Below are 17324 nucleotides of genomic sequence, written 5' to 3'. Positions count from 1 at the left end.
CTCCTAGGCCATTCTATTTAACTATCTAGATTCATGCAGAAACCTGTTAAACCAGTGAGCTCCAGTCATTTTGTATATATAAATACCTTTCTGTTCCCATTCATTTCAGAATGCACTTCCATTCCTCTTCTACTCCCAGTGAAATTATAAAGTCCTCCAGATTAGAACTCGTGCAGTCCATCTGCTCTACTATGCATACTCTCGGCTCAACCTTTCTTCTTCCATCTCTCCTGTATGGAGCTCCTCTCCTTACCAACATCAAGTCCTCCTTAAAATCCAAGCTTGAGTCTTGCTACAACAAAGTTGCTAAGTTTGCAACCAACAAAAAACACTCTTCCCACCACTGCTTCTCCCTACAAGCACTTAGTTGGCTCGAACTTTCAAATAATCTAATCTATCTACAGCTAACCACAGCACATAAAAGCATTTACAAACCCTCAGATTGCCCAGCTCTTTCATCCATTTTAACCCAATACCACCCAAATAGGCCACTCAGATCCGAAAATCAACTTCTCCTTCAAGTAGACAAACCAAAACTTCCAGCTGGCAACATGCTTTATTCCTTTTCTGTTGCCAAGCTATGGAATTCTTTCCCAATGGCTATCAGAACCTCCAACAATGTCTCTTCCTTCAAAAAAATCACTGCACCAACACCTCTCCACTCTTTGGCAATACAGATATCTTAATTCCCATCCATCTATAATCCGATTCCCACACCATAAGTCATACTGACCTTATGATTCTTCTGTCCTGACTTACAATCTATTGATACCTAACCATTTGTTAATACATCATTTCCACTCTCCCTGCACCATTTATGCTGGCTGCTACTCCTAGGTTACCTTGTAAATATTTCTATATGACTGCTTATATCACTAAAATGTAACAATATGTTTACTAGTTTAGTATGTACCCTTAAGCTGTGTTATTTGTACATATTGTATATGTATATCCTTTCTACTCCATTGCTGCTTAATATTGCACCATTTTGCTAACACTGCTTGTATGTACTATACATTTTGAAATGTATGTGCCATTATACTAACTGCCTTGCATACTTTTCTCCCCAGGCCTCCACTGAAAATGGGTTCTTTTGGTCCACTGGACTTTCCCGATCAATAAATAAATAAATAAACAAATACATTTCACCTATTCCATTAGTTTATTGCCAAAGTAAATTTCAGATTAGACATTTCTCTTTTGTACTGGAAAAACACTTTCACTGCAGCCATGAAAGTCAATTTATGCTTTATCTTCTACTGCTTATGTTCTTTAATTATGTCTACAAGTAGTACTCATTTCATTGCTGCTGTGTAATTTCAGAAAAGTCATACTATATACTGCAAAACATTTAGCCAACTCCCACAGCTGCCATATTTTTTTTCTTTTTCATTCTATGAAAAATATTTAACTAAAATTATACTTGGTTTACCATATTTGCATGCTGAGTTAGTGTATGCTTTACTACTTTTCAAGATCCAGTGAATTATTCTCAAAAACAGTCCACTGCATCATTTTTTTAACAAAGTGCAAGAAATCAGGCCACTTTCCTCCATTCAGTATAACAATCAGTGATAAATTTAATTTCTGAACCATACCATTCAGGGATATTAACTTCTGCTCCACATAAACCATTTGTCTGTAAAACACATGCACTTCAAAGATTTTTTTCAACTTTTTGCTTTACCAGCACTATGATAGCATAATGCTTCATGATATAGTAAGGAATTATTAACCTTATTTATATTAATTGTTTTACCTGCAAGCAATAAAATCTAACTTCTACTTAAAATTTAAATCCTGCAGTTTTTCTTTACTCGTGTTGCATGCTCCACAATCACAGACACCAAAAACATTTGTTCAGGCAGCTGCAAAGCCCTAGTGTGCCTCACAAACCATTTCTGAATGGTACGACCAATGAAGAATTAGGACGGAGCAGATAAAACAGTCAAAAAAATGTCAAAAATTGTTGCAGAAATTCTACTGTCTCTCCTCTCTTAGTAATAGAGTTTCAAACTTTCAGTAAATTTGGTGTTTCAGAGCTGGAAACAAATACAAGTTACCATTACTGCACATGTTTTAATCCTGTGGTGGTGTCCACAAAACTCTCAGTCTTACCTGCTTGTAAGTACAAGTATCTGTAAGCTCCAGTATTTGTGCTTCATGGGGGCAGGCATCCTGATTCCTTTGCAAAGCTAAATCTGTCCCATAATGCACTATGAGAGCTCAGATTGTGAGAAAAAGTACCCCTACCATTTGTTCTACACTTCCATTCACTTAGAATGGAACACTTGAAAAAAAAACTGCCAAGTTTGAGAGTCTGCAGATCATGTTGTTCCTACTTATGGACTATACATTCGCTCAAAGAAGCTTGCAAAAGTGTCAACAAATTACTGAGATAAAAAAGACTTTTTACAAAGAGCAGTTTTGCAAGTTTTGATTCCTGGCCAAGTTACCTCTCCCATCTCCCCTCCATCAATGAGCTGGAGACACATAAGAACATCAGTGTCTCACCTACCAAGACCTTAAGGTGTAACACTCAAATACCAATTTTTCTTGCCATTGGAGACTCCATAGTGAGACACACGGATGTCCCACTCACCAGATCATTTATGCCCACATGGACTATGACTAAATCATACTGGTGCTTGTGGTTTAGTGACTTGAATGCGTACAAGATCTGATGGATTCTGGTTCTGATAGGCATCTGACCACAACCCTCTCCTTGCTCAGTGTGGTGAATGGGACATTGGTGTGTCTCACAATGGAGTCTCATATAACCAGATTATTGGACTGTGAGGTTGCCTGCCTTATGGGCTTAGATATTGAGACAATGATATATGGCTGAATGTGTTATGGTGGGTGTTGCACCAGTAATGTGGTTTAGAGTTTGCAGGATACATATTGTAATTTCTGTGTCTCAGAGGCCTTTTAGATTTAGGTAGTGAACTTTTAAGATGCTAAGCAATTTTATTAATTTTCAGTTGAGGCCCAGGGAGAAATGCTGTACAAATAAAAGAATAGAAAATACATATACATGGTGAAACCTGATATATTACAATATACTGTAAATACATAGATTAATATAAATATTAATCTATATATGACATGTATAATAATACACATATACCATCATTAACTTATTGCAGCTGAGTGCACCTCCAGGCGTTTCTGCAGTTACCTCCTACTGCACCTCTAGACGTCAACTATTACCTGTTCATATTTGCATTAATAATTCCAAGGCCATGCTACATACAAAGTATCAGAATATTTTATCCTGAAGCATGCATGATGCCAAACACAATAGTACTGATATTTGACCTCTGTCAATGAGTATTTGTTAGAACTGTAAGGTGATAACTTCATTGTTTTAAAGGCTCAAACCACACCCACTAGGAGTTAAAGTTATACAATCAAAAGAGCTGTACTGGAGGGAATGAGTTAAAACAAGATAAACACAATATCATGTAGCATTGATGTTATAAGTGTGACAGTTCATTACTCACGCATAACGCAAATGTCAGCATGGAAAAATTCAAATTGTGGATAAGGAGGAGGAGAGGAAGAGAGGGAAGAATGAGAAAAAGTATTTGTTAGAAGTAATAAGTGGAGAGATATGGGAAGCAGGAGAAATAATGAGTAAAAGCAAAATTACAAGTAAGAGAAATGAAACCAAAGAAAAGGAGAAATAGCATATATATATGTATTACAGGAGAAGGAGGTAAAATTTTAACCGGAACAGCAAGTACAAAGCCAGGAGTCAGAGAGGCATTATTTTAGTTGCAGCTTAAATAAATGTATGTTATGTATTGCCCTGATTGGTGCATGAATTATATTCCAGACTTTTGCTACACAGTGTGAGCATAGACTGTGAACGCAATTTTTGTAAGGCTTGTAGATATCAAGCACATTTTTTTCAGAAGATTGAAGGTGATGACTTGGGAGGTGTTTGCCCCACAGTCTTGCTTACTTAAATATACTAACTGTACCATCACACAATGATGGCAAAAAGAAATAAAAAAGTCAGTCCCTGCTTCCATTCAAACATAAACCACGGCAACACTGACACTGTAGAGCTTATCATTTTCAGTCAATCATGATTCAGTCAATGAACAAAGAAATCATGATTCAGTCAAGTGTGATTTCAGTCAAATGAGATTGTCAGTTTTGTTCAGTCCACAGTGATTTAGTGAAATGTGATTCATTTGAAAGAACCAGTACCATGACATATATGAATGTGTGTTTCTGTGTGTGTACTCAAAACTCTTATGCATTTTACTGTCTTTAACTGCTGACATCATGTATGTGTGCATTTGAATTTTACAGATACCATGGTCAATATATATATATATATATATATATATATATATATATATATATATATATATATACACAGAGAGAGAGAGATGATGGATGATATCCGGAGTAATTTTCTACATATTTCCAAGGAAGGTGATACAGTGCTTTTGTAGATAATGTATTTGGATGCTTTTGGAATGTCAGAAGTTGATGACATTAGATTTTTCCCATTTATATGGCTCACAGTAATTACACTTTTTCTATCCTTTGAAGTAAGATGAATGACAAGCCGTCAGACAGCAAAATTAAGACACCTGTTGGGGTCATGGCTAGCTGTGGCATAACTGTCAGGCCATTTCTTTTTGTCAAACATCTTCTTCCATTGTCTTTTGCTCAAAACCTAAGCATACCTAGGAGTCCTGATGTCTGCAGTCTCCTTTCATATGGTATGACTGACATTTCCTGAAGTGCCATTCCCTTCCTATCAGAAGTAGTCAGTTCATTGTTATTAAACTGCCTTCACACATTATGCTTTCTGTAGTCATGCATATGCTTAGTGTTTTAGTTTCTGAATTAAGGCAGTTTCATTCCTTCTCTTTAGAGTAAGTGGTGTGTGTTCTCTTTTAATAAGTAGGCTGGGCAAGTTTGTATGCAAGATGGTGTCTACGCATGTGTGTTGGGGGACAAGCTTGTGTGTGTGTGTGTGTGTGTGTGTGTGTGTGTAATTATTGCATATATGGGGTAATAGAACTATGAAGCAAATTGCAGCTTTACTTGGGGATAGTGGTGTCAGTGCAACAGGCTTGCTGCTACATCTGTGAGGTGTTCTGACTTGACATGTGCCAATACTTTTTACACCCCTTAACCATTACAGCTCTGTTTGGGGAGAGGGAGTCAAAGCCCATTGTTCACCAACATGTGTAATGTTTGCTTGCATTCATATGTGTGCCTGCTAGTCAAAGTGTAATGGACACCAGGATTTGCAGTTGTGTACTAGCAAGTGCTGACATGGTGATGGGTAGCACGTGTCATAAGACTGGATTTTGAGAGAAGTATAGTGACACTGAACAAACAAATTGCCCACATTAAACATGTATCATTGTTTTTTGTATGAGGTGTAAAATAACTATGGAGCAAATCTGTACTGACACTGGCTTGCTGCCTTACTTTCACCACAAGTGCAGTGGAGGACTTGCTCCAATAGGTAGGGACTGGAATCCTGAGCTAACATCCATCAGTCATTTTTGTTTGCCAAAGCCATTACAGCAGTGTTTTGAAAAGAGGTGGGAAAGCCTCAGAGCTGACTGGTATGTTGTGTGGGTGTGGATGGCTGTGTGCTTGTGGGGAGTGAAGGGGTGCCTTTGTAAGTGTGGTGTGAATGTTATGCATTGTCAAATGGAGAAATTAAGAGTAAAACTGTGCTCAATGTGGTCCCTAATGATTTCATCATTCCTTGATTGAGACATATACATTACCCTGTGTTTATCAGTACATTGTTTTAGTGCCATGTTAGGAGTATGGTATCACTGCTACAGCTGCTGATATTGTGCCAATACATGTATGTTATGAATTAAGTACATACCTGAATGATTTGGGGTAGTTGCAATGGAGAACAGATGAGTAGGAGTGTTGGAGAGCTTATCACCGTACCCCACAATTATCCCTAATGTAATGCTTTTTGAAAAAGGTGTTGGATTCTCATGTACAAATACTGACATGCATTGCAATTAAAGACTTCATTTTTATTCAGAAAATGGATGCTAATTCATGTAGTCTTATTTTGTGACCTTACTAAATCAGTTGTATTGATATTTTCAAAAGTATCTGATTTGAAATCTTTCCCCACAAGTCTGTTACTGAAACGATGAGAAATATGATGCAAGCTTATAACTAAAACAAACTACATAAAGCAATAGTACCAGAAAGTACCGGGTTACATCAGAGGCTTGGTTGGTCATTTTTAAGAAGAAAGTGAGAACTGTTTCATTGTTATGTAAAGCTTGGCATTAAATGGCATAGTTCAGGTTATACTATAACTATGCAAAGATAACCATGTGAGCAGCCAGAATGCAATTCAAATCAAATATTTTTACTGTGCACATTTTATGAAATGGATAGAGTTGTTACCTAAACTCTAGATTGATGTTTTTTTTTTTTTATAAATAATTCCTGGGAAATGCTATTCAGAAGTGAAGAGACTTATGAGGGAACAATTTTAGTGGCACACCAAATTGTCAATTGTTTGATGTGTAATGTCAAAGTTGACTTTGTGTCTTTCAGCTTTTCCTGGTTAGGGGTCGCCACAGCAGAAGTCCGGTCCGCTAATGATTGGCAGTAGATTTTTATGTGCCGAGTTGCCAGCCCTGACACACAACCTTCAATGAAGTTACGCCCATTCACGCATGTCTCCACACAGAAGACGCTCTAGCTGAGAATCGAACAGGACAACATCTTACTGTGAGGCGACAATGCTACCGCAGCACCACCACTGCAGCACTAATGTCAAAGTTGACTAATTAGTTGAATTTAACCCAGATGGAAATGTGAAACTCTAGATCACTGAAGGAAGGGTGATGGGAGGAGTAACTTGGCCAGGAAATGAAACTTACAAAATTGATCTTTGTAAAAAGTCTTTTTATCTCAATAATGTATTGACATGTTTGCAAGCTTCTTTCAGGGAATGTGTAGTACATCAGTAGGAGCAATATTTGTAAAACTTAATGCAGACCAGTCATTGACACATGAGCTGCAGAGTCTCCAACGTGGCAGTTTTTTCAGGTGTTCCATTCTAATTCAATAAAGTGCAGTCTGAGAACAAATGGTAGGGCTACTTTTTCTTGCAATCTGAGCTCTCATAGTGCATTATGGGACAGATTTAGCTTTGCAAAGGAATCAGGATGTCTGCCCCATGATGGCAGACCAGGAAAAAATTAGGAATGAGCTCTTACTTTGCTGTAGGCAGCTTTGAGAAGTGGAGAAATTCATGGCTATATAAACAATGTATGTTTTTTCATTTGCCCACACTGGTCTTTTAAAGAATTCGAAAGAAACCACTGTTTGATGAATGATGAAATAATTAATATGTGATAGCAGTTCTGTAACATCCAAATATACATAAGTAAATGAAAAATTATTTGTATTGAAAATAAAACTAATGTTACTCTGAACACTTTCATGCAAAATTATGAAGCAAAGGTCTCAGAGAATAGAAACACAAATTTCCTACCTATTAAAGAGCAAGCTATATGACAGTCACAGCATGTGTTTGTGTTGTTTGCTTGCTGTAAGGACCTGGCTATGAAGCTGTCATATAATCTGGTTATTTTAGTTACTCCTTCCCTGTTTTTCTTAAACATCTTTGTAGCATATGTGGCAAAATATTTTATGTTTCTCTTTCGTTATATCCATAGAAATCTGCTTGATATAGTTCATTTATCTTAGCTGGCAAAGCATACCTGCAAATCCATTTTGGCAACTACATATGTAACCAGAGGCCTCATAGTACTTGAATTCTTGTGGCAGTTTTCGGAGGACTCCGTATAGATCTTCCCTGGATCGTTCTATGCATTCCCCTCCATTAAGACATGGGTTACTGCTGCACTCATTTATGTCTATTTCACATTGTGAGCCCTTGAATCCTAGAAGGTTAATAAAAACACATTTATTACTTATTAATAGCAGGCATGTTGTGTTTGTTACTTCTGCATTACAAGAATCATATTAATATTACTTATCTGACTAAAAGTTTCTAAAATAATAATTGATGCATATAATCAATGTGTGCCCATCTATCATTCAAATATACCTCTACTTCTTCCAGATTGATAAAAAGAAAATGATAACTGGTAGTTAAGTGTAGTTTTTAAGTAGGAGGACCAAAGAGACATGAGTTATACCAATAAATGTAACCTGAAAATTGTGGAAATGGTACTAAAATGTGTAAACTTGCTAAAAACGAATGGAATAATAAAACTGGCTGTTAATGTTACAGGCATGTTATTTTGGATGTATACTAGGTCTGTCTGACAAAACAAATAATTAAGGAGCCAATAGCAAGGCTACTGCTTTTAATGTAGTACCCACCTACTCAGGACAAGCCAGTAAGCAGAGAACAGGGAATCACTAAAAGGTTGTTGATAGTAAACATGGATGGTATGAGCAGAACTTTTAGGCAAAAAACTTGAAGAAATGACCACACATCAATGTTCCAAAACAGTTCATACCTCTATGACAAAGTGCTTTGTCTGACATAAGTCAGGTGGCAGAAATGAAATAAGGGATCCAGCTGAAAGGTAAGGGGAAAGTGAGGCTTAAACCATGCAAACAGCTCAGTTTCTTTCAGAAATGTAATAAAATAAAACAGTAGTGAGGCTCTCAAGGACATGACTAAAGAAATGTTTTACCACCAAACTGTATGCATTTCTATATTTATTTTATTCATGCTTACATGTTTGTTAAATGGGTAAATCACTTCGGACAAAGGTATTGTTTTTTATTATTTTTAGTTTGCTTTTGTTTACCAGGTTTGTTTATTTGTCCAACTGGGTTTAGTCAAAAAAAAAAACAAAAAAAAACTTTGCAGTGAAGATAGGGAGAAAAGATCCAAAACATTACACACATTTTAAACAGAAATTCAGTAATATAAATGAACAGACATTACGCAATACACATTAATAATTACGCATATATTTGCAAACAGGTACAAAGAATTTCAGTGATATACACTACTAAGCAACTATTTTTGATAAGTCCACAGGAGAAAACAATTTAGTACAATGATTAATGCAACAGAAAGTAGAAAGAGTTTTCTCCAAACTTTGGGAGGCTGCACTGAGAAACAAGAACCACAGATCCTCTACATGTATAAGAGATATTGCAGAAATATTATGAAAATATCTAAATAGCAGGAGAAGGTGCAAACGAAGGAATGGCACAAATGGAATAGAATGAAAATTAAATAGAAGACTTAATTTTGCCAAGGTTAGAGGAAGATGAGACTCAACAATTAGTAGCTAAGACAGGAAAAGATGAGCTAAAACTGGTGATGTATATCAAATTAACATGGAATCTCCAGGAACAGATGGTATTCATGTGGAAATTTGGAAGTTGGGGGGGGGGTGTTAAAGATATGGAAATCTTTGTTTAATAATATTTTAAAAAGAGAGAGAAATACCAATGTCTTGGAAGAAAGCTATGGTGGCTGCATTACCCCAAATGAGTAAAGACTCTTCGGACCAACTTCTTACAGATCTAGTTCAGTTTTGTATCATTATTATTAAGTGTTTATGTCTATACAACTAAGAGAATGGCAAAGGTCTTGTCAAAACTGATAGATATCGATTAATGTGATTTACTGGTTGGGGGAGGGCAAACAGTTGACATTAGCAGAACAAAAATGGTCTGAAGGGAAGCAAAGAATATGAAAATGCCATTATTGTTCATGGTTCTTAATGGAGAGAAAACATTCAGATGAGTCAGTTGGGATTTTATGACTAGGGCAAGGGCAGTATTGGCATTTCCGGATATAATAATAGGATTAATTAGAGGATTTATAAAGGCTCAGATGTAAGAATTAAGGTGACAGGCTTCCTATTTAACAAGCTGTGATTGATATAAAAAAACAAGTCAGGACTGTCCTCTTTCCCATTTGTTATTTGCTTTATATTTAAAGACATTAGCAAAGAATAGAAAATCACTAGGCAAAGACCAGGCTCCAGCTTCTTTAAAAACAAACTGCTTTAATAGTAAGGAACTCACACAAGCGCTTTCACCATTAGGCTTCTTCAGTTGCATGAATTATCCTAGTAAACACACCCATTTTATATCCAAAAATATTCAGCTTAATTGGTTCTTAAAGCCATATTACTTTACATTCATTCCCTTCTAATACATTACATGACTACATATAAAAATATATAAAAAATATATAAAAATACTTCAACTCATTTCTACAAGAATACCAGATTCTAATGCATACCATGATAATTATAAAAATAAAACATTTAATAAGCCTATAAAAATACTAAAAAGCTAAGATATAGACTATCTACGTAATGGTCTGTTCTTTAAAACTGGTCTCAATGGAATAACATCATTAAGGCCATGTCCTGCATTTGCCCTGAGCCTTACTATCCATGCAGGACATGGCCTTAATGATGTTATTCCATTGAGACCAGTTTTAAAGAACAGACATGAATATAAAGAGATATATGTTGTCCCATTTATTTGTCAGTTTGCTAACCTGATAGGCAAATGGAATCAAAGCCTCTTTTAACCAGGACCCCTGTTCCAAGATAAGCAAAATAAACTGCAATGAAATTCAGGTATGGTTCATGAGAATAAATAGAAGTAAACTACAGCACAATATGAGTAAGATACAGTGCAATATGACATAAAATAGATTAATATAACAGAGCAAGTTATAAAATATCATGAGAACATTACAAGGGTTAAATTGCATTGAAAGGAAGGTTAGAACAATATGCATAAGGCTTTACAAATGAGCAGTATTACATCCAAAGATTTTGTCAACTCATGGCTTTTACTTCGTATTGGGTTGAAAATCTGTTCTTTACTCAAAATCTCTAAAACAATTACATGGGTATTTAGAGATATTTTTAAAGCTTGATTTGAAAGCCTTGAAATATTTGCTGAGTTCATACACCTATTAGAAGGTGGTTTCAAAAGTCTGGTCATATTATTTTAGAACTAAGAATTAAGATATGAAGAGACAAGATAAAAACAGTGATGCATAATCAATTTGCAGGAAAGTCTCCAGGAATAGATGGTATACCTGTGGAAGTTTGAAGGCTAGGAAGTTTGAAGGGAAGAAACTGATAAAGATCTGGAAGGTTTTAACAGTATTTTAATATGAGGGAAAGCACCAACATCTTGGAAGAAAGCTGTGGTGACTATAACACCAAAAGATGAAAAGGCTCATCAGGCCCAGCTTCAGATAAGTCCATTTAAATTTTACACCATAAGTATAAGGTGTTTATGTCTATAATAGCTAAAAGAATGGCAAAAGTGCTGCAATTGATAAATATGGATCAATATAGTTTTGTGGAGGGGAGGCAAAAGTTTGACAGCATTAATAGAGCAATGCTGATCCAGAGGGAAGCAGAATTCTATGACAATAAAGCTGTTATTGGTGTGTCTTGATGTAGAGAAAGCACTCAACAGAGTTAGCTGGTGGTTTTATAAGTAGAGTGGGGGCATTTGCATCCCCTGATATAATAATAATGTCAATTAGGAGGATATTTGAGGGACTGGAGGCAAAGAATAAAATGGATGGGTTTCTCTCCGACAAGTTGTGTCCGAACAAAGGAATCCGAAAAAGACATCTCAGTGTTGTGGAACATTTTGAGACAGTTTCATATCTTTTCGGAATATAAAATTAATGAAGATAAACAAAGACTATAGCTGTAGACTATGTACCCACACATGTATTGGATCAGTAATACTCATATTTATGGGGAAATAATAAAATGAAGTATTTAGGTGTTTGGTTTAAAAAGCATTCTGTTATGGCAGCTAAGGATATGTGAGAAGAAACTAAACAAAAAATAATATAAAAACAGAAACTAGAAGCTCTTGTTTATGGATGTTTTATAGCAAGATTTAAGCAGTGAGAATGTTTTAGTCCCTTTAATTTTATTTATAAGTAGGCATATGTTTATCAACCAGAGGAGACATTGTGGATAATACTTAATAAAGATATGAAGGAATTTATCTGGGAGGGAAAGAGGGCAATAGTCAAGTGGGATACGTTTATCCTTACAACAGAGCAAGGTGATTTAGAACTACCTGATTTGAAGGGATATTTTAGAACTAGACAGTTAAGGGTCATACATAATGCAAGCAGAAATCTTTAATTCAAGTTGGAAAGTGATGATGATGATGATGATGATGCAAAGTAGAATTCAAGAACTAAGGAGATACTGGGATTTTGGATGCAGATCCTTAAGGAAAATAACAAACAACACACAAAATAGTATATTCATAAAGCAGCAGAAAGTGTTCTAAGAACTAAGCCAACACAAGGATGGAGAAAGGAGATTTTACCAATAGGGATGACTGCAATTAGGGGTATAGAGAACAGGCACTATTGGGCAGGAATTTACCAGAGAAAACTGGCAAAGGAACGAAGGTATTTGGAGCAAATTGCTAGAGAGGGAAATGTAATAGAATGGGAAGAGGCCAAGATTGATGGGGAAGGCAGGTTACAGACTGCCTTCCCCATCAAGCATTGATATTTCACTACAGGCAAAAAGAAAGGGATAGAGAAATCTTAAATGAAAGACCTGCACTGGCTGAGTTTTTACTTGAATTTAAAACAGAAGCTGCTGTTAAAAAAGGATAATTAGTAGGACATATAAAATATTGCAAGATAACTATAGGAACCAGTCAGAGGAGGTTAAAAAAGATTGGGAAGAAGGTTTGGATAAGCAATTCACAAGGAAACAAATAGAGGACATATGTATAGCCCCCAAATATGCAGCAAATTCTAGAAGATTTAGGATTTTTACTTGGAAGTGTTTGCATAGGTATTTTTAAACCCCAAGCAGACTCCAAAGAATTTTTCTTCAGGTAGATGCCAAATGTTGGAGGTGTGATGAGGAAGAAACAAGCAACTGGAAGCATACACTTTGGGAGTATAATGAGTTGGCAGACTTTACAAATTCCATGCAGAGTACTGTGTCAAAAATATTGGTTGAGTAAATGGGTCTAGCTAATGATGTAATTTGCTGGAGCTGTGAGACAGGATCTGAATTACCTAGACATAATAAGGCCTTGTTAAGTTTAATTCTGGTGGCTACCAAAAAAGCAATTACTAGAAAATGAAAATCAAAGTCTAAACCAACAGTACTTGAAGTATTGAATATTATAACGAAGATAAACTAACTGAAGTAGCATCTTTATAAAAAGGTAGGAGCAAATTACATAGAAAAAATGGAAATTGTGAGAATAATACATGTAGAATAATGTTTTGGAGGAGGAGTGAAGTTTAACAAAAGACAGGAATTGAGCAATTTATGTAAAGTTAGATTGATGGTAGTTATGCAAAAGAATATTTATAATGTTTGTAAACTGGGAATATGTTAATATGGTTTGTTTTATTTTTATATAAATGCATGTTTGCCTATGTCTTACGTAATAATTTAGTATTCTTCAAGTAAAAAGAAATTAAAACTGTGTTTATATTTAAATTGTATTTAAATTGTCTTAGAAGAAGCCATTATTTGCTGTGGATATTATCCCAATGATAGAAAAGGAGCAGTTCATTCTGAACAGACACTTAGATCTTTTTTATTATTTATTTTGTGATTCTTTTAGTTATTTATTGAATTATTTTTTATTGTGGATTTTGAGTTATTATTTTACAAAGTGTATTTTCTATTCACTAAAGTGTTAGCTTAGCAACAAGTGCTCATTTACATACCACCACTATGATATTTAAAAACAGTTTTTTTTCTAACTGATAAGAATACTACATCACAACATTAGCTTATGTGTGATTTCTAATTTTCTACAGTCCAGATATTGGCTATGAAATGTAAGTCAAGCACAAAATCTTATACAGCTCAGATCCTAGGACTGTTGATATCAAACATGCATAGATCATATTAAACATTTGTAATTATGCACAATAATCCTTGATACAACTTTGTTCAACTGAAATTATTAATTGTTCTTTATCCTGTCATGTGTTGCAGTTTTTTATTCCACGCATTATGTCACTTTATTAACCTTTAAATACAACTACATACAGTAACTATAAATTAAGTTATACACATACCTGGCCAGCAATGGCAGGTGTAGTTTCTAACGTTGTCCTCACAGGTGGCATTGTTATGACATGGCTGTGAGGAACAAAGTGGTATGTACGTTTCACAGTGCAAACCAGTGTAACCAGTGCCAGAGCAGTCACAGCTGTACCTACAATGCAAGAAACAACAGAGGTTATATGTAAAAAACATAAAGCCACAATCACAGAATGCAGTGTTTTAAGGAAATAGATGTTAGGCATTTCATAGTGAAAGAATGAAAACTTTTATATGCCATGCTTTTAATAATGTATATTGAATACAATACTTAAAGTTTAGAATTAGTCATAAGTTATCTAAAAGTGCTAAAAACCGGGGACCATAAAACATTAATGATCATAATATAAAGTCACAGTCAACTGCAACCATATTGAAAGATAACTAAATATTGTTTTAAGAGGATAGGAGTATGTCTTTAAAAGACAGATTCCTGGTAAAGGAGAACACTTTTACAACCTGGTAGATTTAAACTAAAATGCAACTAAATAATTCCAGTGGGGGGCTTATTGATGTTTTGCTTTTTTACAATTGCTACCTGTTTTTGTTTACAATTTATTGTTGTTTCTCCACATATTCTGTTTTTTTTTTTACTCCTTAGAAGGCTATACTGAAGTGTTAAGAGTTTACTTTCATGAAATAAATCAAATAAAATTTTAACTTTTCAGTGGCTTTTTTTGTTTAATATAGTATATACAATATTTATTGATGCTTAACTTAGTATAGACTCTGGAAAAGATTGCTAAAGTATGGCTACTATGTAAGTAAATGAGACACAGCCAAATATCTCAGGTTTGATCGTAGGAACATCTAGCAGCATGATACTTAATGAGTGGAACTGGCATTGGTGAGTCATATGGGACCAGTTGATCCATTTTGTGTGCAAAGCACTGGGACTTCTAATCAAAAGAAATTTTTTTTGGATAGAATATTTACTGTGGAAGGTACAGACAAATCTATTGACAACTGAGTCTATTACAAGTATTTGTTTTTAACTAGATCAAGACTAATTTGCTCATTGCCACTTGCTCTAACTGGCAAGTGCCTTAACTCCCACCACCTGACAGGCTGATCTAGTAAATTATCTATCCCTCCAACTACCTGATCCTACTTAAATCTATCTAGCTCTACCAGAACTCTACTTTTAACAGTAAAAATTTTCACCCAGTCCCTGACATAGGGCCATAGGGCTCTCCTCCGTAACCCATGTCCCTGATTGCTTAATATACCTAAACCTCCAGTTCCTCCTCCCTGAAACTAAAATCCATATTTGCTTCCTGACACTAAAACAGCATCCCTTCTCCATAACCATAAGCTCTCATCCTCTCCTGAAACCTAAAATCACCTTTATACCCCCTATTCTTAAAGTTCCTGATTTCTCCATTATCCTAAAACTTTCCTTCTGCTCCCCAACCCAACACCCTCTTTCTACTCCCTAAACCTAAAACTTTCATCCTGCTCCCTAAACTTAAAACCCTTTTCTCACCCCTTAAACCTAAAATCTCAGCCGGCACTCCCATCCTCACTGCCACTGCACTACCCTTACCCAGACTTGAACACTGTATTTGGGTGAAGTGCAGCAGCTCTACTCTCTCTTCCTGGCTGCCACACCACACCTGAACATAGTATACAAGCTCAAGCACAAGCAGATGGTTATGTGAGCAACAAGTTGCCCAAGTTCTTGCTCACAAGGTAATGGTAATTTTGCACCTAGGGCTTGAGTGTCTGTAATAGATCCTTGTCAGCTACTATGAACTCAGTGGCATTGGCTTAGCATGACTCTGTCAAGATAGCCCAGAAAAGAGACTCATATAGCAGAATTATAGACCACCTATTGGCATTACAAATCCCCTTCAGTAATTTTCTATGGAAACTCTTGTTACAACATCCCAGGAATTACACTGTAGTACACAAAAGATGGACTCACTGAACTCTGATTTACTATGAATTTATTTATTTGTAGAAAATCTGAAAATTGAAAATCCTCTGAAAAGCATGGGGCAAATTCCTTGATATCACTGTGTGAAGGGCCTCACCCTTTTACTCTCTTCTCTTGTATCACATAGTAGGTTACATATGACCAAGGAAGAAAACACTGTTAAAACTCTTTCTCTCCTCCCCTATTTTCCCCATGGCCAGAATTTACAGATCACAAATACAATGGATCAGAGTCAGCCATGTTATTCTTCATTTTCAGTGAAATTAATGTTTCAATAATCTATATGAAAGATTAGCAATGCTTGCACAAGTAAATCCTACTATGTGATAAAGGTTGCATCCCAGCAAAGATTTTACAGAAGCAAATTGTTCATTTTATGAAATGATGAACCAAAAAGAGGATTATAGACAATTTATATACAGGTTGCCTGGTAACCAAAATATAATATATAAATAAATAAAATACTAAAATTAAATAAATATCAAAGACAGCTTCCAGGTTATGTTTTCTCTGCCATGTGAACTGACTCTGTTTGCAGGCAAAAACTGATAGCTAGCCACATACTGGAGAATATAAAAATACTAAAACTTCCAGTCATTTTGGATTTAGTTTTCATTTGCAGTTTACCATCCAGTTCAGAAAATTTTAGAGAAACAAGCCGCAATATCAGAATCTTTGCAGTAAGTCGAAAAGCAGAGTTACCAGTGATCTACTTAAAAATTAACCAGTAATTTGTATGTCTTAACTGTAATACCCAATAGCACATAAAGCTCAAACAGCAATGGTGAGAAACCAGGATACTGAAGAACTCCTAACACACTATGTTTAAAACTGGAAAGTCATGCTCCAGAGTCCCCTGTCTGGATTTTGTTTTCCAAAAATCTTTTTAATCACTACTGGACTGCTTCATCTAGCCATATATTTCCCTGTCATTTCAGTTAAAAAGAATCAGATCCAGTATTGAGAATTGATGGAAGGTAGAGCCCAGTCTGTTTTTAGCTAGCAGACCATTATTTACTGCTCTCACAAAAGCTATCTTGCTTAGTGCACCCTCTCAAAGCTCATTTTTGAGATTTTCATGTAAACCATTGTTGGATGAGGATTTTCCCTAATTTTCTTGGGAATTATTTTTTTTCAGTAAAATTTTCTAAAATGGAGAAATGACAGATCTGTCCATAGTTCACAATTAATTTTGATTTAAAGGTGGCACCTTCAAAAAGTAAAAGTCAAGGTATATTTTTGCTGCTGCTCACACATACCGA

General features: G+C 35.5%; 1 protein-coding gene across 1 annotated transcript in view; it reads right to left on the bottom strand.

Moving 5' to 3' along the window:
• The window catches only part of CRB1 (crumbs cell polarity complex component 1), an 856806-nt gene that overhangs the window by 464290 nt on the left and 375192 nt on the right, over positions 1–17324 (bottom strand). The window contains exons 4-5 of the mRNA XM_044080246.1: positions 14099–14238; positions 7755–7937 (exon numbers count right to left, since the gene is read on the bottom strand). Coding sequence (XP_043936181.1) covers positions 7755–7937; positions 14099–14238 — 323 coding nt within the window. The remainder of the gene's footprint in view (positions 1–7754; positions 7938–14098; positions 14239–17324) is intronic.

This window comes from Protopterus annectens, chromosome 8.part0 (assembly GCF_019279795.1).
Source record: "Protopterus annectens isolate FY-2018-M chromosome 8.part0, PAN1.0, whole genome shotgun sequence".
NCBI classification, from domain to species: Eukaryota; Metazoa; Chordata; order Ceratodontiformes; family Protopteridae; genus Protopterus; species Protopterus annectens.
Note: the sequence above shows the minus strand (reverse complement) of the source record. Positions and strands in the feature narration are given on the sequence as shown.